General features: G+C 39.7%; 2 protein-coding genes and 1 long non-coding RNA gene across 8 annotated transcripts; 2 read left to right on the top strand and 1 right to left on the bottom strand.

Annotated features, from left to right (window-relative positions):
• Window positions 1-1,333: 1,333 nt before the first annotated feature.
• On the top strand, window positions 1,334-2,213 carry LOC110773236 (uncharacterized). The gene is made up of 3 exons (XR_002529277.2): window positions 1,334-1,404; window positions 1,604-1,680; window positions 1,807-2,213. It is a non-coding gene; the product is annotated as an uncharacterized LOC110773236 (long non-coding RNA).
• Window positions 2,214-6,911: 4,698 nt separating this feature from the next.
• LOC110773234 (copper ion binding protein) lies at window positions 6,912-11,791 on the bottom strand. 6 transcript variants are annotated; one of them, XM_088252588.1, is made up of 3 exons: window positions 11,517-11,791; window positions 8,776-9,158; window positions 6,912-7,699 (listed from the first exon to the last, which is right to left on the bottom strand). In XM_088252588.1, exon 3 carries the CDS (start codon window positions 7,663-7,665, stop codon window positions 7,132-7,134), a length of 534 nt encoding a protein of 177 aa, XP_088108714.1. In that variant the 5' UTR covers window positions 7,666-7,699; window positions 8,776-9,158; window positions 11,517-11,791; the 3' UTR covers window positions 6,912-7,131. The 6 variants fall into 6 exon arrangements, with proteins under 6 accessions (XP_088108714.1, XP_088108713.1, XP_088108716.1 ...); XM_088252587.1 differs by having other exon boundaries at window positions 8,776-9,125; XM_088252590.1 differs by having other exon boundaries at window positions 11,536-11,791.
• A 9,096-nt stretch (window positions 11,792-20,887) lies between these two features.
• On the top strand, window positions 20,888-21,790 carry LOC110773229 (uncharacterized). The gene has a single exon (XM_021977731.1). The coding sequence runs from the start codon at window positions 20,888-20,890 to the stop codon at window positions 21,788-21,790; it is 903 nt and encodes a 300-aa protein (XP_021833423.1).
• Window positions 21,791-22,176: the final 386 nt, after the last annotated feature.

Raw genomic sequence — 22,176 nt, 5'->3', positions numbered from 1 at the left:
ATCTTTCAACCGAATATTCCCATGGGAGGAAATTTGCTCCCACAATGGTATTTAATTAAACCGAAAGGAACATTACATGGTAAGAACTAGTATGTTAACGACGGCCTCGTTAAAACTTTCCCAGAGAAACAAAATCCTGGCGTAGGAAAGAGTACCACATATGCTATTGACTAAACAAAAGAGTCAAACAACTTATATGAAACAAACCAACCTAAACCCCAACCACATAACCCTTAAACAGCATCCCATTACTACTTAGGTACTGTAAAAAAAGTCCTCATATGATCTAGAAAAAGCATCATAGTTCTTCGTACAGAGTCAGAAATGTACTATGGGTATCAGAATAGATCCAACCAATCACCCAACCGCAAAACCATTGAAACACATCCCATCACTATGTAGATACTGTCAAAGAAAGCCTCCTATGATCTAAAGAGAGCATCATAGTTCTTCATAGAGAGTCAAAATCATATTGTGAGCATCATAATAGATCCAGCAAAACACCAACCGCCACCTCCAATTTTTTTGATCCAGAACCCTAGCTGACAAGCAAGGAAGACCAAGTTTGGCCTCTTAGCCTGAAGAAAATTCCGAAGAAAGATCTTCATAGTAGGAACGTTCATTGGTTGCCAAGCCCATGAACGTTCCATAGGAGAATTATTAGGGAGATCTTGGAGACCCCTCGAGGCTGGTCTCCTCCTCCTTGTCAACAAAATCCTCGATTCAAAAACTATGCTTACCAGAAAAATCCATGCCACTAACGATCAGATTCCCAACACTAGTTTTCGCATGCTTCTGATTCCCGTTTGGTGTCGCATACTTGTCATCCCCTTGAGCAGAAGAGGCGGTGGCCATCTCCATAGCGTTAAGATGGAGACCCCTCACCAACGACTGGCTCCTTGGGAACCCAAAAAGGAAGCCAACGCAGCCGGGAGCGGATCCGCTGTCCCAAATTGGTGTCCCCTCCATGTCCCCTCTCTAATTTGCTGACACGTGTCAACTAACATAACAGGGAGTTAACTCTGTTAACTTTTTTATTTGACAATTTTAACAATTAAAAAAAATTAAAAGCTGCCCAAATAACCCAGCAACCAACGACTTCCTTGCTAAACCCAGTGAGCGTCTGTCTTCTCCTCTTCTCCAATTGCAGCCAACCCAGCAGCCAACGAGCATCGTCTTCCTTGCTAAACCCAGCGAGCGTCGTCTTCTCCTCTTCTCCAATTGCAGCCAGCGAGCGTTGTCTTCCTTTTCCAAAAACAGCTAATATTTAGAATGATATTATCTAGTAAGGAGTTTGCTATTTCTAACTTTTTTTATTTTTTATTCTCTCTGCAGGTCAAAACACCCACCCTCTTTCTTTTGGGTGCTCAGGATCTTCGTGTTCCAGTTTCTACCGGGTTGCAAGTAAGCTAATATGTTCCCCTCCTAATGAACTACACATTGAACACTTTATTCTATTTAAATGATTTTACAACAATAACAAGTGCTTGGATAACAATTCTTCTTGGCTGCATTGCAGTAGAAAGTGAATGAAACATAAAATACACAAACAATTGTAATGGTGTGAAATTAGAAAAGTGATCTAGATGTTTATTGTTTGTAGTATGCTCGGGCATTGAAAGAGAAAGGAGTTCCCGTCAAAGTCATTGTGTTTCCTAATGATACTCATGCCATTGAGAGGTAAAGTAAACACATGAGCCAAACTTGCTTCTGCGTTGTAGTAGTCTTTTAGTCACTACTACAATCAAGCTCATAAAATTTCATACTTGGGTTTCAATTCCATCTGATTCCAACTCCTGTCTGCAGGCCGCAATCGGACTTTGAGAGCTTTCTGAATATTGGTGTGTGGTTCAAGAAGTATTCTTAGACTGGCCAATGAAGGAAATAGTGGAGTCGGCCTATGGAGGTAGAACGTCGACAAGGGGACTGGACTGCCGATGCAATGCAAATGAAGCTGAAGGTTTGAGAAAAATGGTGCTGCAATTTCCAAACAGAGATTAGGAGGGAGGAGAATTGGGTTTTGATAGCGTTTGAGAGTTGATGGTGGAGAAGATGCAGAGATTATGGGGGAGGAGAGAGGGTATGGCTGGGTTTTGCAAGGAAGACGACGCTCGCTGGCTGCTGGGTTGGCTGCAATTGGAGAAGAGAAGACAGACGCTTGCTGGGTTTAGCAAGGAAGTCGTTGGCTGCTAGGTTATTTGGGTAGCTTTTAATTTTTTTTAATTGTTAAAATTGTCAAATAAAAAAGTTAACAGAGTTAACTCCCTATTATGTTAGTTGACACGTGTCAGCAAATTAGAGAGGGGACATGGAGGGGACACCAATTTGGGGACAGCGGATCCGCTCCCAACGCAGCCACCCCACGGAGAACAAAAGAGCAAAAAAAACATCATACCCAATTCACCAAGAAGAACCCAAAGAGAGAATCAGAGAAGATTGAGAGAGACGACATAGAGAATGAGTAAAGAAAACTAGAGAAATCCTAACCCTAGCCATTAAGGCTCTCCTCGCGTGAACGAGAGAGCGACCCCGCTCATTCGTTAACCTTATGTCTTATATTTTTATTTTTAATATTTTGTTCAATATAGAGGAAAATATGGAAAGAATAAGACCAAAGAAGTGCGGAAAAAATCACTGCAACAGAAGAAGTTATTTAGTGACCAATTTCTCAATGATCAAATTAATATTGGTCACAAATTGTACCAAAGCAATCCTTCTTGGCTTTAAAATCAAATTTGGGTGCTATGATAATACTAGCTTCTCTAGCTCTCACGACAAATTATGTCACATGTATATATCCACTTGGCTTACCAGTATGACACAAAATGCTATTGTTCTACATTGTCCTGTGTCTAAGATGTGGGCTATGCTATGGTAATGTTGGTTGTTGTAATATTACTTAATAATTAATTTTCACATTAGCTTAATTTACTTTTAATTTTGATTTATTTATGGATTTTACAACATAAGAACTTTGGGGTGGCATGTTGAGTGGAAGTGCTCTTTAGATATTATTCCCATTGATTGTGACTTACATAACCAATTGGAACTTATGTAGCACGGACACTCCATTAGGCCAAAATATCTGGGTGTCGGACACGCAGACATGCCTCGGACACTGGTCCACGGTCAAGACACATTTTGGACACAGTCAAGACACTTTTGGACACGGTCAACAGAAGTCAAGACACGAAAGGGACCATTTTGGAAGTTATAAAACAAAAAGGAGGTTAAAACATAATTATTGAAAACTATGTGGACATATTTGAAATACTTTTAAAAAGTGGGCTAAAAATGTAAACAATATTTTTTTTTTAAATATGTTTTTTTTTTCTTTGTTCCTTCATAGCAGAGCTGATATTTTTGGTTGACTAAAGATATTGATAGCAATTTCGTTGTGAGAGACGCATCTTTTTGAGTGGCTAATTCATTCACTTTGTTTCTTTTTATTATTATTATTATTTCATTTATGCAAACTTGATTTTTATTTTATGAAGTGGGAAATCGTTTTTCTTATTTTGAAGATGATAGATCATATAGAAAAATGTGTGAAATTTGGTTTATAATGAATCATGAATATGTGTATCATTCTTTATTTTGTTTAGGGAAAGATGAGTAATGCTAAGTTAACTCAAATGAGTATGAATTTGTTTTATGGAATTATGACATTGAAGTATTGAGTATGAATTTAAATAAATAAATAAATATATATATATATATAAGTATATACTATTATAATTTTATTAGAATTTATTATTATTTTAATTGTCATGTCATAGTCGTGTCTGTGTCCTAGTTTTTTAAGATTTCCGTGTCGCCGTGTCACCTTTTCGTATCCCCGTGTCCGTGTTCATGCAACATAGACTGGAACAAAGAGGTAACACAAGAATCTCATTTGCAAGCCTTTCACTTTTTCCAACATAGTAGATCTCAGGTTTTCACAGATAGCATCCACCATTTCCTGATAATGTATGGATTTAGCAGCATTAAGAGCAACTCCACCCATTTGTCATGGCAAAGGGCAAGGGGAGGCAAGGGCTATTACTATTCATGTGAATAGTGGCAGCCCTTGCAAAAGGCTTGTGGTGTTTCCATCCATTGCCATGGCAATCACTATTCACAAGAGATATGAGGAGAGGAATTTGTATAGAGTTTTGGTGTGAGAAGTGAAAAATATGACTAAGTATTTATTTTTAAAATTTTTTGAAATATTTAGTTTTTATTTATTCATTTTTTAGATTTTTAAAATTTTTTTTTTTTTAGTTGCTGACATCAACAACCCTAGGTTATTGCAAGGGTTGGTTTTGCCTGAGGGCCAGCCCAGGCTTATGGAGCCCACGTCCAGCCCGGGCAAAAAAGGCCCGGTGGAACACGATTTTCTTCTTAGGCCCCCCCTTGCCCCCATCCTTGGCAAACCGATGGAGTTGCTCTAAAAGGGATATAATTGTGGGAGAAGAATACATACATAATTTTTATTTTTATTTTTATATCAACAACATTCTGCTTCTACTTTTGCTTTTGAACATTACAAGATAGTGTATGAATTGTTAAAAAAAGCAATAATTTACTACATCTTCCAACACTTTCTTATTCTTGCATGGTGTTGGTGCTAAAACTAAACAGATAGAAATAGAAGCAACTTATAGGTGATGTGAACGGTTTAAAGACCGATTGAGCCTTCAGTATGGACACGTTCTTCCTTGGGATGCTGGATCTGGGACAAGGAGAGAAACAATGGATGAAGTCTAGGGTGCCAGTGTGGTACCAGCCGAAGACCCTCCGATGATAAAGTAAGTTTCTTTATGAGCTTTAGCTATTGACAATGTATGAGCACGAGAGTCAAGTTGAAAGTCCTACCCTTTGTCTATGGTAAGGGTGCCTATTTATAGAGAGTGCCTGGTGTGCTCTTAGTACTTAGTTTCGATGTAAGACTCTTGGGAGTGCCTTCTGAGGTCGACACGAGTCTGCAAATATCTAAGCGGGGTATTCGAGGTTGTCTCGCGGAATCATCAAGGCATGCCGATCGGATACTTGAGGGTCGTTCGGCAGCTGGTACAGATAGTTTGTTCGATGAGGAGCTAGAAGGAGAGCTCGTCGTTTGAAGGACTTGGTGATTGGATCGGTCGAATGATCTACCGGTGTGAGCCGCAGGGTTGACCTTAGCTTTGTCCTCTGTCCACATGTCATGTTGTGAGTGGATGGTCAGATATGGTACAAACACATGGTACCTGACCTGACCTAAGCATGCTAAATGAATCATAGTATGCATTTCTTACCTAAGGTTTCATTAACTTTACAACCCCATACCTCCTCCTTCCCATAATCTAGTTTTAAGTGAAACTCTATTCCTCTAAATATCTTCATAGAAGCAATGCACTAATTCACACAGTAATTGATATAGAAAATGCTTCTTCACAACTTGTTCGCTTGTTTATTTGTTTGTTTTTCTGTATAAGCAAATAGAAGACACATTTTCATGGGAAATGTCCCATCCCATGCACCTATACGAATGAAGTCAGGTAATACAACACAAATTACAATGTCAGTTATACATGCACAATTTATTAGACATCCTTCTTTGTGTCACTAAATACTTGTAGAACTAGCTATAATATCTCATCAGTTATGAACTTATAATTATCCATCTCAATAAATAAACACAGCAATTAAATCAAGCACTATCTTGAATAAAATTATTTGAGGGACCCCTCAATAGAAGGATATATATATATATATATATATATATATTTTAAAATAAGCGATATTATACTTTAATATAATCTAAACTACGCGGAGGGGAATTCGAACTTGGGGTGTAGAGTGGAGAGCACATATGCTCTAGTCAAGTTCTGCACACTACCCTAAATCTCTAGGCAGCAAATTCTTCAATTTTAGATCAAGAAAAACTTTATAGGCAACACATATCCTCTTTTGGTTTTCCTAACTTCAAATCCTATAGCAGAAAGAAGCTTAACTAGGGGCCGTTTGGTTCATGGGAAAGGAGGCATAGGAATGGGAATTCAATTGCTTTCCCATGTTTGGTAAGTCCGGGAATGGGAAACGGATTCCTGGCACATGGGAAAGTAGGGGGGAAAGTGATGCCCCCCTCTTAACTTGGGTTTTGCTTTCCCTCCTCATGGGAAAGTTTGGGAAAATGTGCCAACATTCAATGCACAATTTTCATGACTATTTTGTCCCTATGAACAATTTATAATTACAACGTATCATTAAATGCATTCTTTTTTTATTTGATTTAATATGGGTATAATTGGAAAATTATACAAATTTTGTTTTCCATTCCTACTCAAAACAAACATGGGAAAGGAAACAAAGTGAAATCTCCCGATTACTTTCCCAACATTACCAAACGTGGGAAAGGAATCTTTCATTCCCATTCCTTGGGAAATGACATGGGAATTGATTTCCCCTCAAATCCATTCCGTGAACCAAACGGGGCCTAAAGGTATCCCATCCCATTACAAATGAACTAATTATCCATTCCATGACTCAGGCTTGATAGCCTTATACATGAGCATTGTTGCCTTGCCTGCCAAGACTGACCAAAATGGTCTTCAGCTCAATAACAGCTTTCCCTGTTCCACTCAGAGTCCCTTTACTAAATGAAAATTATATTATTGTAGGCAACATCAAAACTGAGTTATATAAATATTAATTACTATAAATGAGCTCATGTTGTTCATGAGGATTTGGATTTGAGAAAGACTGTTCAAAGATGTTGCCTATTTATCCTTTAGTAAGTAACTAATTATTTTTCGCAATGCCAAGATTGCGTCGTTAATCTTTTCTTTCGTGTGTAGAGCAGAGTTTGATAGTTTTCCAAGTGCTGTAAATACAAAGTGTATTTGTTATGACAAATGGCCGTATAGCTCCCCTGAGAAGTGACAAGACAATTTCCAACCCTAAAAATGGTGAGCATTTCACTCGCACTCGTGAATTTAGAAACAGTAAAAAAATTAAAAATTAACACAATTGTGACGACAGTATAAGAACAGAGCAAGCAATCCAATAATGAGGACACTAGTAATTAGTGTTTGGGTTTATTTAGTTCTACCAAAATCTTGGAAATCAGCTTGCACTCGAGTATATGACCTGAACAATTCTCTAAATCATTTACTTCTCTGCTGAACCCACTTGCTGCCTAATTCTGCGAGCACAATCTTCAAAACTCTTGACAAAACCAGCGCATTTCAGAGGGTTGTCGGCATGCTCCTTGTAGCAAGCCAAGCAAGCATCCTTCTCCGTTAAGCAGGGCATAGGCTTCTGGAATGGAAGCTTGAACTCCTTATCACGAAGTTCCTTTGCTCTTTGTGTCACTTCCTGCACCATATTCTCCTCCTGCTTCTGCAACCGCTCCAGAACCCTGCCACTCTCTTGAAGAACAGATCTGATAGCATCTAACTCCGCATAGGTAGATTGTGAAGGAGGGGTTACAGGCACGAATATAGGAGGCTGAAGAGGCCATCCTTTAGCACCTGTCCCCTCAGAATCATCAGAAACCTGTTCCTGGTTTGTCTTCGTTTGGGGCTTTTGAGGCTCGCGTGGTACCTTAATTTTAGTTCTTCTGGGTTTTTTCTTTGACTTCTCAGCATCATGAACAAGCTTATCAACCAGATTGGAGCTAATCTGAATGCTAAAATCACCCATGGTGGAACAGGTCCCTGATAAGATACCTTGAAGGCTGGAAACATTGATGCAAGTGTGTTCGATTAGAACAAAAACCATAATTGCTACATGTTTTGGATACTAGCAACGACTGAATCAGTTTTTAGAACAGAAAACAATGAAACATATATACCTCAACATGACAGATAAAAAGATAGACAATAAATGTAAAACATGGCAACCAAAATTAAGAACTTAAATTAAGTTACACACTTTGGCCTTAGGCCCAAAATCATGTCTGAAGATAGCAAGAGATTTTGACTAAGTGGGTATCAGGAAATTAGAAAACAATAGAACTCTCGCATTCTTGAAATTTCAAATCTGACAATACCACTTAATACTGAAAGACTGGTTTTGGATCTTATATATCCCGGTTGGGTCAGACAGCTGAGTGATTTCATCAGTCCAGAACTTCTAATTGTTTCAGAGATACACAAATCACCAAACTTTTTATAACATTGTATTTCCCTTCACTTCATGCATGCTAGAGGAGGTGGCAGCAGGAGATTAGTAGTAGTAATTGAAGACCCTCATCCCCATATATTGGACAAACTTAAAAAGCCACATGTGCATGCAAATTATTATCAAACAACAAAGAAAATTATTTTTACCTATATGCATGACAAATGTCAAAATTCAAAATTCAATGTAAAATTAAGAAACATAAACTATTCAACAGGGTAAAACGAGAAGGGTAAAGGGTCTAAAACCCCCCTGGACTATTTGGCTTGTCGAAATGTCCACCCTGAATTTTTTTTTCAGCCAATTTAGCCTTCGTATTAAATTTAATCGCCAATTTCACCCCCGCCGTTAGTTTTCATGCAATTTCATCCAATTTTCTGTCTAAATGTCACATGTTAGGCACGTTACTCACTGTTCAATTAAAATTTAAATTTTTTTTTAGTTTAAAATAATTAAATTGTTAAAACTACAAAACTGAAGAAAAAAAGAAAAGAAAAGGAGAGGCCGAACCCTATCGCCCTCCATCTCTCTGCCTCTCTCTTAGGCCGAACCCCCAATCACCTAGAATGGGAAATGGAGATATAGGAGCTAAGGCCAGTCAATCGGAACCTCAATCAAACATTAGGTTACCTTCTTCTCTAGGCCGGAGGAGTGAAGATTAGAGGACAATTGCGGAGGTTGAAGGCCCTCGCGACATTTCTTCTGGAGGCTTTCTTCTCTGCGGTTCTTCCTGATCTCCACCCTGTTGTCCTCCCTCCGCCGACGACCCTCCTCCGCGTCAATGAAACTAAGAATCTGAAACCCTATGAGAGAGGCAGAGAGATGGAGGGCGATAGGGTTTGGTCTCCCCTTTTCTTTTCTTTTTTTCTTCAGTTCTGGCCTCTTTCATCCCCATCCTACCAGCTTCATCGCCGATAGCCCAACAACTACAAAATTGAATTCGCCCCATCCTTCCCAACACCCCATCAACTCGAACCCGCCTATTTCAAAAAATAAATTATCTGCTTCTATGTCTGCAAATTAAAAAACAAAAATAATAATAATTTGAAAACAGAGAATGAATTCAATCCAGCACAGGAATTTTCTCTTTGTGCCTAATGTTGTATCCAGTTAGAGAGAGAGAAAGAGGGCGGATGGGATCTGGCTGGGGTGGTAGTGGGCATCGGGGAGGAGCATGAGAACATGATCCCGAGAGAGATTGTGGTGAGGTTGTGGAGTCGCCGCTGGGTCTGGGGATGATGCGGTGCTCCATATATACATCGTTTGTGCTGTGATGATGGTGAGTAGGCTGGTAATGGTGGTTATGGAAGAGAGAGGAGGGGATTGGGTTTGATCGGGAAGAAGGGAAACAGAGGTTCTAGAGAGAAAAAGAAAAGTTTTTGTTGGTTTTTTTATTTTTATTAATATTTTATTCAACTTGTGTTTTAAAAAGATTATTTTATTCTTTTTTGACGGCCATTTGGATGGAATTGGGGAAAACCTAACGGCAGGGGTGAAATTAGCAATTAAATTTAATACGAATGCTAAATTGGCTGAAAAAAAAATTCAGGGTGGACATTTCGACAAGCCAAATAGTCCAGGGGGGTTTTAGACCCTTTACCCAAACGAGAATTCAGCTACTGGATTTTAATCGTTACAGCTTCAATAGTCTGGCAGATGCATTGTGATACATAAAATAGAATTCCTTTGAGTTTTAGAAAAATGGATCCCATCTCCCAAAGCTGTAACAAAGTCTGCGTTACCATCCAGCAGCCAAGGTTCACAGATACTGCTTATTGCAGATACACAGATTACGTAATACATTCCCTTGGCAAAGTTTGAAAAATTCTTTTATCCAAATATCTTATTTATGCATAGAAGATGTTCAAACTCAAGTTCTGATAACATTAGACTAATTCAAGGGTGTAAATCAACATAAAGTTAAGAATGTAAAAGGAACTTATCACAAGAATTATATACCTTATCCACCACCACATGTAAAGACAGCAAGTTTACGAAAATAAAGGGAAAAAATTAGCATATCATAATAGTAGAATACTAGAATTTATAAGAAGAAGCGAAACAAGGTAAACCAAAATACAAATAACACAAACAGAACAAACAATTTGTTAACTTCTTTCTTTCTTTTCACATCTTGAAGACAAAAAATTACCAACTAAAAGATTAAAAGCATGGGCAAATAAATCTATGACAAGTGTAATAGTTACACTTGACGAGTACTAACATGTAAACATGGAGAACAACATAGCAATAACGACCAAATCTTAACAATTGTACTTTCCATTGCAATCTTTGTTGGATCACTTATTAATCACTCAAAAATATGCAACCAACAGTTGAAAAACTCGGGAAGCAAACCACGGCTGAATTAAGGTGGACCCTATAACTTTTGTTCAACTGAATTCAAGTCACATCACTATGCCTTCTGTTAAAATCCGTCTCTGTATTGCCTCAATCAGGATAGTAGCAGTCTAAATTCACCTGTTTCCTATGAGAATTATGATTTATATAACCACAAATACCAATATGGCTGTAAAGGACTATCATCAGATGGCTCATCCGTCACATAGTATGGAGGTGCACAGGCTTATAATAAGCCTGATAGATAGGAGATTATAGCTCTAGTCTGTTAGAGTCTAATCTCTCTCATTACCAGAATCTGTTTAGTCTGTTTTGATTGGTTAAGCTCTAGTAGAGCTGTATAAATACAGCTTGTAATGATTATTCAATCATAATGAGAATTACACTTCATTTTTTTCATCTCTCTCTTCATCGTATCATATCAGGAGTCTGAAGTCTCACGACGATTTCAGCTCTGAGTTTTCTCAGCTCTTTCTTGCATTTTTAGACCATGGGTTCATGGTGTAAAAGTTCCAATTTATTTATTTTTTTTAACGAAAATAACATTGAAAAATTAAACGATGGCACTTTCATTCCTAATCAACTAATCAAAACACCAAACCCTTATCAATTAAGATAAGTATTAAAAATAAAAGCATAATCAATTAATCAAAACACAAGCCTGAATCAATTAATGAAACTACTATCAATAAACCATTAATCAAAACACAAATCTCATCCAATAAATCAAACCAATATCAATAGACCATGATTTCAATTTCAATTGAATTAAAAACTTCATATATTATCGTCAATTGGCGATTATGGTTTAAAATTTATTTGAAAATAGATATTTTAGCAATGTTGAGTAGCGGCACTAACAAATCAAATCATTAATATATTCATCCAATGCAATAAATCATTGTCCAAGCACAAACCATCAAAATTCATGTGATAACTCATTATAACTTTCACTAAATTCAACACATTATGCATTATCATCAATTAGGGCTTTAGAGTTCACAAATTACTTGAATATGAGCTTTTTACCACTAATACGAGCGGCAAAAGCGGAGGCAGCAGCGGTTGGAGGCGACGGCAGCAGCTGGAGTCGGCGGCTACAGCAGGGGGGACATGGGGTTGGGTTTGTTGGCGAGGAGGAAGAAATGTCGATTTGGGGGTGAGTCGGGGTGGGCAAGTAAAAAGAGCTGGGGTGGTTTATTTATTTATTTAAGACCTGGCATGAAACGACGTCGTTTCATCCAAGTCATTTGCTGTGTTATTTTCGGCAAGGCTATCTGGACTTTTGTCAAACAGGTTGTGGGCGTGCAAGGGTCGCACACCAGCCAGCGAAGGAGCTTACCAGGCCTCCATGGATCGTCCGACCCTTTATGTCCCTTAATGGATCCGCCAATGGAACAAAAACTGCTCTAAAGGCTCTTTGAGCCAGACTTTGTCTTGCTCAATATGGGTATCAGTGTGAAACAACAGAGAGTTAGAAAGTGTAGGCTGTTGTAAATCCATGATAAGATGGATGCCCACTATATACCCACCATACCTGCATACACTATGTAATACCTAACGCTCCCACTATATATTTGAAACCAACCATTTATGTAGTAAACTATGTGTTAAGGTCCAAAAAATTTAAGGCTTGGCTCAAATATATTTTTAGCCAAGTACAACACTTAATCGAGAAAGGAGCCTGTTTGGGCCCAAATTTGGCACGCCGAAAACAAAAGCCCACACCATCTCCTAGGCCGCCTGTTTCAGACGACCTCAAGCCCATCAGCACGACCCAGCCCATTAAACAAGTGGACAGGCCAAGAACAATAAACCTGGCCCAAGACGTTAAGAGGCCTGGAAACAGTGAAAATCAGAAAGCAACTTGGGTCTTGGAAGAACTAGAATGGGGCTCAAAACACAAACTAAACCCAGCTGATCTTTTAAAAACAGTCCCACGTGACCCCTGACTAAGAAAAGTCAACAAAATCGGCTGAAATCAAGATTGAACAGGAGCAGGTATAAAAGAAGGACGTTTCTAAAAAACTCTGTTGCCAGAAGACCAAGCCCCGTTTTGTTTATTCGAAAGATATCCTTCTGCACCAAAGAAGGCGCCATTTTCAAAGGATAAGCACACGCTGTTTCTATGAAAAGGAGATAAAGCGGGAAACAGGGAGTTGTTCAAAAACTGGGAACTTGCCATCGCAAGCTTCAGACTCTTGCAAAAGCAGTTGAAATGGAAGAACAGTATGGCACCCCATCAAAACGCAGGGAAATGATCACTTCAAGAAACTAATTGATAAATGCTCGCATGCTAGAAAATGGATGGAACCCCTGCTTATTTCAAATTAAAAATTAAAAAGATCTTTTGATTACTTGCCACCCACTTTCAAAAGAACATTTCATATATATATAAGAGGGGGTGAACGGAAAAAGACACCCAACCAACTCAACCAAAACCCAGTCAAAAGACAAACACTCAAAATGATCACTTGATCACAAGAACTCCAAGCTAAGTCCAAACAGACCCAGAGTCTGAAGCATCTTAATTTCAAAAGCTTTTCAACAAGCTTGCAGAATCATCCTGTTTTTCTCCCAGCAAAGACAGCTGAACCACTGTTTCTGATTTGAATTCCAGTCCACAAATCAACAATAACGAGGTTTCTCTCTCGTTACAAATTTGGTTCAGCAGAGCTAAGGCAAGCAGAGTTTTGAGTTTTCTCAAATATGAAAACCTCAACAAATTTATGAAGAGCCCTGACTAAGCAGCACAGGTATTACATCCCATTTCCAGCTCGAGTCCAGCCACTTCTGCCCCTTTCAGACTGGAGAAGTCCCAGTTCTGCCCATCCAAAAGCCTTCCAGGGTTCGAAATAGATTAAAGCTCTGCCAAACTCAAGCTTTGGTATCGATTTGCAGCTGAAGCCTAGCAGTTGAAGTTGTTAAAGATCCTGTCCAGCACGAGCATATCCAGTCCAGCCCAGAACAGAGGCAACTATTCAGACAGAAATGGAAGCACAGCCCTCTTCTTGTCCTTGTATAGTCAGTTTTTCCCTTTTTGAGTCTTGTAAAAGGGAGTTCTGCCTGAAATTGGTTCAATCTGTCATCTTTCATTCTAGCCAGAACTGCCAGTTTTTGTACTGAGGAAAATTGTAAAAGTCCTTACCAGTCTAAGGCATAGAAAAGAACTTACTTGGGAGGTATTCCTCACCCAAATTCACAATCGCTTGTTCAAAGTCAGTAGCTTGGGGCGCAAGTTATTTTTACTCTCAAATCTGTTAGAATTGAAAAATTGCTAACGGTGGCACGCTCGACACACAAAGAAAGTTAATTTATTGACCAACCATGGTCTTTAAATTAATGAGGAACTTTACCCTACCATCACAGGTACACAAAAAGGGGTGAACAGAGCCTGACCGGAGTATGCAAGAATTTGTCGTATGTGTTTGCACAAGTTATGGTCCACGTGCCGCGCCAAGCAAATACACAACCCGCCACGCAGGGAGGTCGTAACAAGCCTGTAAAATGTAGTGGTTCCATGAACCCATGCTTATTGTCCCGTGAAGCACCGTTTAGCCCGGCCATAGCCCATTACAATACGGGAAAAGCTCGAGCACAAACATGCCAAATAACACGCAACGTTGAGCGAACAAACCTTTATTTTGGCACCAAGCCACGCTACGAGTTTAAGTGGGTCCAAGCCACGTGAATGCTTGGGGCTTACTGAGCGGGTTGTGGTTTGGATGGTTACGAGTGTTCGTGAGGCCCATTGATGGTCCAAGGAGTGGAAGTTTTGGGCTGCTTGGGAGCACCAAAACTTAGGCCCATTTCTTGAGCCCAATCACATGGGCAAGCATGAGAAAGAAAATGTCTAGCACCTTAGGGAAATGGCCAAGGACTTTAGAGAAATAGTTCAGTACCTTAGAGAAGTCGTCTAGCACCTTAGAGAAATAGCCCAGCACCTTAGAAAATATCCCACATCCCTATTAAAACAAAATCGAAGCCAAACCATCTTAAAAACCAAGCAAACCTATGTGCTGATGGAAGTAAATCACTTGTTGGACTAGCACCCTTACCCATCAATTGGGAGGGAAGAATGAGATGTGCCGGAGCAAGAAGGCTTTGACTGAGGAATCTTGACTGGAAGGAATTCAGCATTAACCTGGTCAACAATTCTTCCTGACTTGAACTTATCCCACCATTTGATGGAGATTTGCCTAGAGAGAATACGGGATTCCCAGTTGACTTGATAGGACCATTTCAGGATTCAGGGGACTTTGTATTTGGCTATGAAAATTAAAAGATTTGGAAAAAATTGATCTCCTTCTTTGAATTTGTATTTATTGGAAAAATACATGACTGACTCTTTAAGATTGGGGGGAAGAATTTCAAGAGTTGGACCATGTTTTTCCCACTAGGAAGAAAACCAGTAGGGAAAAGAACTTCTAAATTTACTATCAAAGTTGACGAACCATGAATGACTAAAATCCTCAGTTTGGTGAAAGGAAATGGTGTGCCAGGCTTCGATGTAATCATAGTAACTGTATTGGAGACTGGAATTAAGTGTCTTAAGAGAATAAAGGTGTTCACCCCATTCGGATTGACTGAGAATTTTTTGAATATACATGGAGTGATAGAGAATGATATTTTTGTCATTTCTATCTTTGATTGGTCTAATTTCCAAAGTTTCGAGAAAGATATCTCGATAATATTTAAGGGGTATGTAATGGAAGTTAGGAGGAAAATAGGCTTTGGCTATTTTGACTGGGTTGGACCAGTTACTAAAGCATGGTTCAATGAGAAAGAGGGTGTGACTGCTCTTTGGGAGGTAAGGAGAGGACTTTTTCTGATTGACTGGAGAACAGGATGGTGAGGGGGTTAAGACTTGAAATGGATCATAACTGGAAATAAGGGGTGACTGGTAATTGGGACGAATGTTGCTGACTGTAGATCCTAAGGTAGTAAACCTATTTGATATTTGAATGGGTGAATATCCTGGATGAGGGATGACTTGGGAAGGTTGTTCTGATTTGACTGGGATCATTGAAGCTGGGAGATGTCTGACTGGTTGCTTGCCATGCTTTTTTGTTTGTTTTTCTGCCATTGTTTTTCCTGGAGAAATTCTCTGGTCAGGAAATTTGGGATAGAATTTTGGGAGTTTCACTAAAACACCCAAAATGGGGGCTGAAATTATAAAAAAACCCAACACCCAAAACACTTTATAAACACACCCAAAACCCATCATTACACACACACAAGACCCATTTATAAACACACCCAAAAAATATACAATTGTTGATTTTGGGTGTGTTTCTATGTTTAAATAGTGCGTGGGTTTTTTTTTATAAATACATGTCTAGGATTGGGTTTATTTATAATAATCTATAGAATTTTCACTACCTCTCAAATATTCAATATCAAAATAAAAAATGCTTAAAATAGCTTGCCAGCGTGCAAAATTCTGTTTTGATGCAATATTTTGAACATCCTTTTCTAAAACCTGTTTTGCACTCTTACAATCAACTCGTACTAAATTTTTTTGATTTAGTAAGTCATCTTGGAATTTTGAAATGCATAATACTATAGATAAAATTTCTTTTTTTATAGTACTATAATTACTCTGTTACTGAGTCCAAATTCCAGAATGTAATCGAACTATTTGCTCTATTTGATTTGGATTGACTCTCTGTTTGAGGATACCTCCATAACCATTTTCTGAGGCGTCAGTTTCAACTATTTTGAAGGAATTGACTGAAGGAATACTAAGACAGGGTAGTGTTTCATGGATTTTGATTTGTTTAACAATTTCTGTATGAGTAGAGGTCCAAGGAGGAGGTTTACTTTGGAGTCTGTCAAATAAGGGTTTGCATTGCTTTCGCAGATTCTGATAGAAATCAGAGACATAGTTAAGAGATCCTAGAAACCTTTGAAGTTGACTTTTATCAAGAATTTGATATGGGAATTTATTAGCAAATTGGATGACTCAATTAATTGGGCTAATTTGTGACTGATAGATATTAAACCCAAGAAATCTAATATTGGTTTGGAATAGCTTGATCTTTTTGGCCGAGATGACTAGGCCATTTTTCTTGACTATTTGAAGGAATTTATACAGGTGTTTCCAATGTTGTTCTACTGAATGGGAGAAAATAAGGAAATCGTCAATATAAACTATGGAGAAATCACTGAAAGGGTTGAATATTTCATTCATTATATTCTGGAATTCACTAGGCGCATTTTTTAGACCAAAATGCATGACATTCCATTCATAGTGACCGAATAGGGTGACAAAAGCGGTTTTATATTTATCTGACTCTTGGATCTGGATTTGCCAAAATCCACTCTTCATGTCAAATTTAGAGAAAATGATTGCTTTATTTAATCTGTTGATTAAATCTCTCTTATTAGGGATCGGATATCTAATCCATTCTAATACCGCATTAAGGGGTTTATAGTTAATGACTAATCTTGGGGCTCCTCTTTCTAATTCAGCATTTTTCTGAACATAAAAAGCTGGACAGGACCAAGGTGACTTGCTTTTACGGATTATTCCTTTTTGAAGTAATTCTGCAATTTCTTTTTTACAAAAATCCATAATTTCTTGACTCATTTGAATTGGTATGGCCTTAGTAGGAATATTCTTTTCATTAAAGGTTTTAACATAGGGGAGACTGACTACATGTTGTTTCCTATTTCAAAAGGCATTGGGGAGATCAGAACAAACTTCTTGTTTCAACTTTTCTTCAAATTTCTGAATCTGTGACTGTAGGGTTTTATTATTAAGCTGTTGTTCAATTCTTTTGAATTTGACTTCTTCTTTAAGAAAATCTAGTTGTTTACTTTTATTTTGGATTATCTTGACTGTTTTTGAGACTGCATTTTTTTGCAAAGCTTTTAAATTATGTAACTCAGGTTTAGTTAAAAATTCAAACTTGACTTCTTCTTCCATATGGGTAGATGTGACTCTATCATATTCTACTCGAAAAGGGTACAAGAGTGCTATGAAAGGTAGACCAAGGATGACCTCGTCTATAATATTTTTAACTAAAACAAAAGATGTTTTAAAGCAGATCTTATTTTGATAGACATGGGCTTTTGGAATTTCGTAATCTAACTGAAGTGGTTTACCAGAGGCAGTGCCTAACGTTTCTTTTGACTTTTTGTAATATTTAGTGGGGATTAAACCTTCTTGTATACAATTAAGGTCTGCTCATGAATCAAAAAGAGCTACTGTATTTAACTCAAAATCTTTTATAAAAATAGTGACTTTAGAGTACCATTTTCTAAAATTTATTTGTTTTATTAGATTAATAGCTTTATCACTGCTTGAAGGTTCATCATCTGAATTTGCTTGACTTTCAGATTGACTTTTAGGATCAGAATTTATTCTTTCCATTAAATTAATTAAATCTTGTTTAATTTCAAAATTTTCATTCTGTAATTTGTGACTTATCTGTTTCAACTCTATTATTTCCTTTTTGACTGTTTTCACTTCTATTTGCAAATCTTGTAAAGTAACTTCTTTCTTTTTATTAAATCTTTCTAAAGTTGTGTTTAAACTTATTTTGGGGGGATTACTTTGACTTGCTCCTTCTTGTCCTATAACTTTTCGTAATTTTCTTAGATATTCAGATTTTAACTATGGATTGTCAACCTTACTAATTAGATCTATTAATAACTCTTCTTGTTCTTCCTGCTTCGTGAGCACACTTATTGACTTGGTTAAGATATTACAACATTTGTCATTACATCCAAACTGAATTTGTGGAGAGCTTGACTGAGAGTTTGAGGAGCTATAATCTTCCAAACTCGTTACTAAAATTTCATTTTCACTACACCAGAACTTTTTAATTCTAAAACTTTGATCAACTAGGCTTTGTCTTCTTCTAAAATCTTTAACTGCTTTATTGTGTCTTTTACTTTGCACTCATTAGCATGGTGACCAAATTTTTTACATTTACAGCACTAACTTTTCTTTTGTGTGTTTTTTTTCTTAAAGTTACTTTTCTTGTCTTTTCTAGGTGCTTTTGACCAATTTTTTCTAGGGTTAAATTTTCTCTTACTATAAAATTCATCATTATGTCTAAAGGATTGTTTCCTACATGAATAATGTCTATTTTTACTAATTTGTCGGTCATAATTCCTGGTCTTGACTTTTCTAGAGGGAGGAATAGGCACTAAACCGTATTGTTCACAGAAATCTCCTAATTCGTATTTGGCTGACTTTTTGTCTAACTATATTTGTTTTCCTTTTTTTAAATCTACGCACATTTTCATGCCTACTTGATTGATTTGTACTAATTATATTACCATAAGTTAGATTATTAAAATATATGTGACCTTGGTAGTTGCTTAAAACTGTTCGAATTTTATGAGCAAAGAAATTGGGAAGACCATTAATAAATTTTTCTTTCCAGAATGACTGATTACTATAATCTCTTAGCATAACTCTAGAAATAAAGACATCTTTATACCATCTAAAATCGCTTAGTTTGGGACATCTAAGGTTACTGAGTTGGTCGTGAATTCTTGTTGTGTTATTACTTGGTGTTCCTATAAAGTGTTCAATTATGGTATACAATAAGGTATTGACTTCGTCTTCTATTCCCATACCTAATCGTTCATAAAAAATACGGAGACCTTCTTCATTTAGTTTTGTTTATACTCGAAATGAACAGCCAATGAGAACAAGACACGTGGAAGAAATCGTGCCTGGTCAGAGACGCCTTCGGCATCCTACCTATCGATCTCTCCGTTAGGGCAACGCCCTCTCCCGGGACACATGGCATGCTCCCCAGCGACGTCCACAGTCCCACATCGAAATTATCAACAAAGTGCACACCGCCCAATGCCTATAAAAGAGGCCAACCACTCCAAAATAGAGGTAATCAGAACTTACGGCATACAAGCCTATTGATCTGTCAGTTAAACTTTCTATTCCCGAACTTACTTAAGTATCGGAGAGCCTTCGGCCGGTACCACACCGGTGCCTTGGGTCTTATCGAGCGTTTGCTCATATTGCAGGTCACGCTCCCTACCGAAGCATTGAGGATACCGAAGGTATAAAATTACTAAGTTGACCTTCTAAGTCAGAGAACCACTTTTTGGCGTCAACAGTTTGGCGCCGTTTGTGGGAAGCAATAGAATCGACCCTTTATCCAAAACATATGGGGACCAACTCGAAAACTACGTTCCTACCACAGGAGGGGATGCCGTACGGTATGCCAAGCAGAGCAAGCCCAGCACCCCCATACACCCCGGCAACTAATCCACCTGTACTCCAACCCGCTGAAAATGCGGAGCTTTTAGCCCAAGTGGTGTCCCTTCGGCAGGACATGGCTAGGTTACAAGAACACAACAATTTCCTCTCGTCCAGGGTGGACGAAACACAACAGCGGCTGAAATAGCAGCAAACGCAAAACATTTAGACCGATCGAACGTCCGAGAGCCTACAGACTCCCCGTCGGCAGAGGAAGGGCAAGAAGGCGGCAAAGGCAACGCCTGCGCCATCTAAACATTTGGTAGTCCCGGCACCAAAGAATAACCCTCATTCGCCTTCTCCTTCAGAGGGTACAGAAAATGGAGGACGATCGGACTCGCTCGCAAGAGCCAGATTGGGGAAGGCTTCGGCTAGGACCCTTCATCGAGCGCATAAGGCACTCACGGCAGGATAGGGACGTATAGCCCCTACGCATAACCCCTTACACAGGAGTGGAGGACCCCCTGACGCACCTCCACTCTTTCCAATCAGCTGTAGGGTGCCGAGGGCTAAGTGACGAAGGACTGTGCCTATTGTTCCCCTCTTCGCTCACAGAGGCGGCTCTGAATTGGTTCTACCGTTTGGAACCAGGAACGGTCGATTTCTTCGACGAGCTGAAGCAGATCTTCCTGAACCACTTCATGATTCAGACAGACAGACTGTACTCTGCCGATGACCTATATACCATCCGGCAGAGGGATGACGAACCATTGCGCGAGTATGCCGCACGATTCAGCCATGAATACTCGAGATGTCCGGATACCGATGACAGGGCAGCCTACAGCGCCTTCAAGAGTGGCCTACAGTCCTCACACTTTCGGTATCTGGTACACAGCAGCAATTGGCGTATATACGACGAACTCATGAAGCAAGCGGCAATCCACGCCAAAGCCGAATACTTCAACTCGAGGGCCGAGCCCACGGCTCGGCAGCTCGGCAGAGCGAACCCATACAGCGGTCCTCCACGGCACAGGCTTCGTCGTTCGCGCCAGCGGCACAAGCTGCCGGATACCCTGAGAGCCACAAGCGCAAAGATACCGGAAGCTCCCAAAAGGGGCATTCCAAGAAAAACAAGAGTAGGTACGTTGGCATTCCAAAAGGGACAGCTACCGAGCATCGTTACCAGCGCATAACCAAGGAATGGAGGTGTTCACCCTGCTCAACACCTCCTACGAGGCAGTGCTGATGAATGAAAATGAGATAATCCCGAAGCCAGCGTTCCGAAAGCCTAATCGGCAAGACGGCAGGGATACAGGGAAATTCTGTCGATACCATCAGCAGAACAGCCACAATACCGAGGATTGCATAAGCTTGTTAAAGATCGTCGAGCGGTTAATTCGGGAAGGCAAACTGGATCAGTACATAGCCAGGCCGCAGCAGGCGCCAGTACCGAACGCCAATCGGCAAATCAACATGATCAGCACGATCAGCGGAGGCCCAACTCTCGCCGGGGCATCTAACTGGTCAATGAAGCAGTATGTCAGGGTGGCACAGTACCCCCAAGTCCTCGGCATTGAAAGTAGCCGGCACACCAAGATGCCGAAGGTTAGGTGGGAACCCATCACCTTCTCTGAGGAAGAAGTGGAAGGGATCATCTACCCACATGACGACCCTATGATCATCCGAGCCGAGATCGCCGAATTCGATGTCGGACGAATCGACACTGGAAGTTCGGTAAACGTCATTTTTGCCGATGTGTTTAAAGAACTCGGAGTAGATAGCAGCCAGGTCAACCGACAACTTTCGCCTCTCCTCAACTTTTTCGGAGACTTGGTCCAACTAATCGGCAGTGTCAGCTTGCCAATCGCATTCGGCATAGCCCCACGAAAGACCATGGTTTACGACCAGTTCCTTGTGCTGGATTGTCCGACGGCATACAACGTTATTGTCGGCCGAACGGCACTCACGGCAATAAAGGCCCACTTGTCCCCCCACATGCTGCTCATGAAGTTCCCAACCTGCTACGGCACGGGGGCAATCATGGGCGACCAGTTGAGCGCCCGGAACTGCTACGCCACGGCGCTGAAGTCGACAGCTCCTTAAAAGCAGAAAGAGACCTTCACGGTAGTGGACTTGCCGAACGGCAATGACCCAGTAGATGACCCGAGGGAGGAAACGCCTATTCCGGTGGCACAACCTACCGAGGATCTCGAAACCGTGGCGCTGGATGAGAGTCAACCGGACCGGTGCGTACGAATCGGCACCATGCTAAACGCCACCCTCCGCGCCGAATTCATCCAGTTCCTTCGGCAAAACTCGGAAGTCTTTCCTGGTCTTACAACGACATGCCGGACATATCCCCTGATGTCATCAGCCACAAGCTGAGCATCTCACCAGCATTCAAGCCTGTCAGGCAAAAGCGTCGATCCTACGATACCGAACGATATGAGGCTATGAAGAACGAAGTAGACAAACTCATGACCATAGGC

The sequence above is a fragment of the Prunus avium genome, chromosome 4, assembly GCF_965620075.1.
Source record: "Prunus avium chromosome 4, drPruAviu1.hap1.1, whole genome shotgun sequence".
Taxonomy (NCBI): Eukaryota; Viridiplantae; Streptophyta; class Magnoliopsida; order Rosales; family Rosaceae; genus Prunus; species Prunus avium.
The sequence above is the reverse complement of the archived record's forward strand: the minus strand, read 5'-3'. Positions and strand labels throughout refer to the sequence as shown.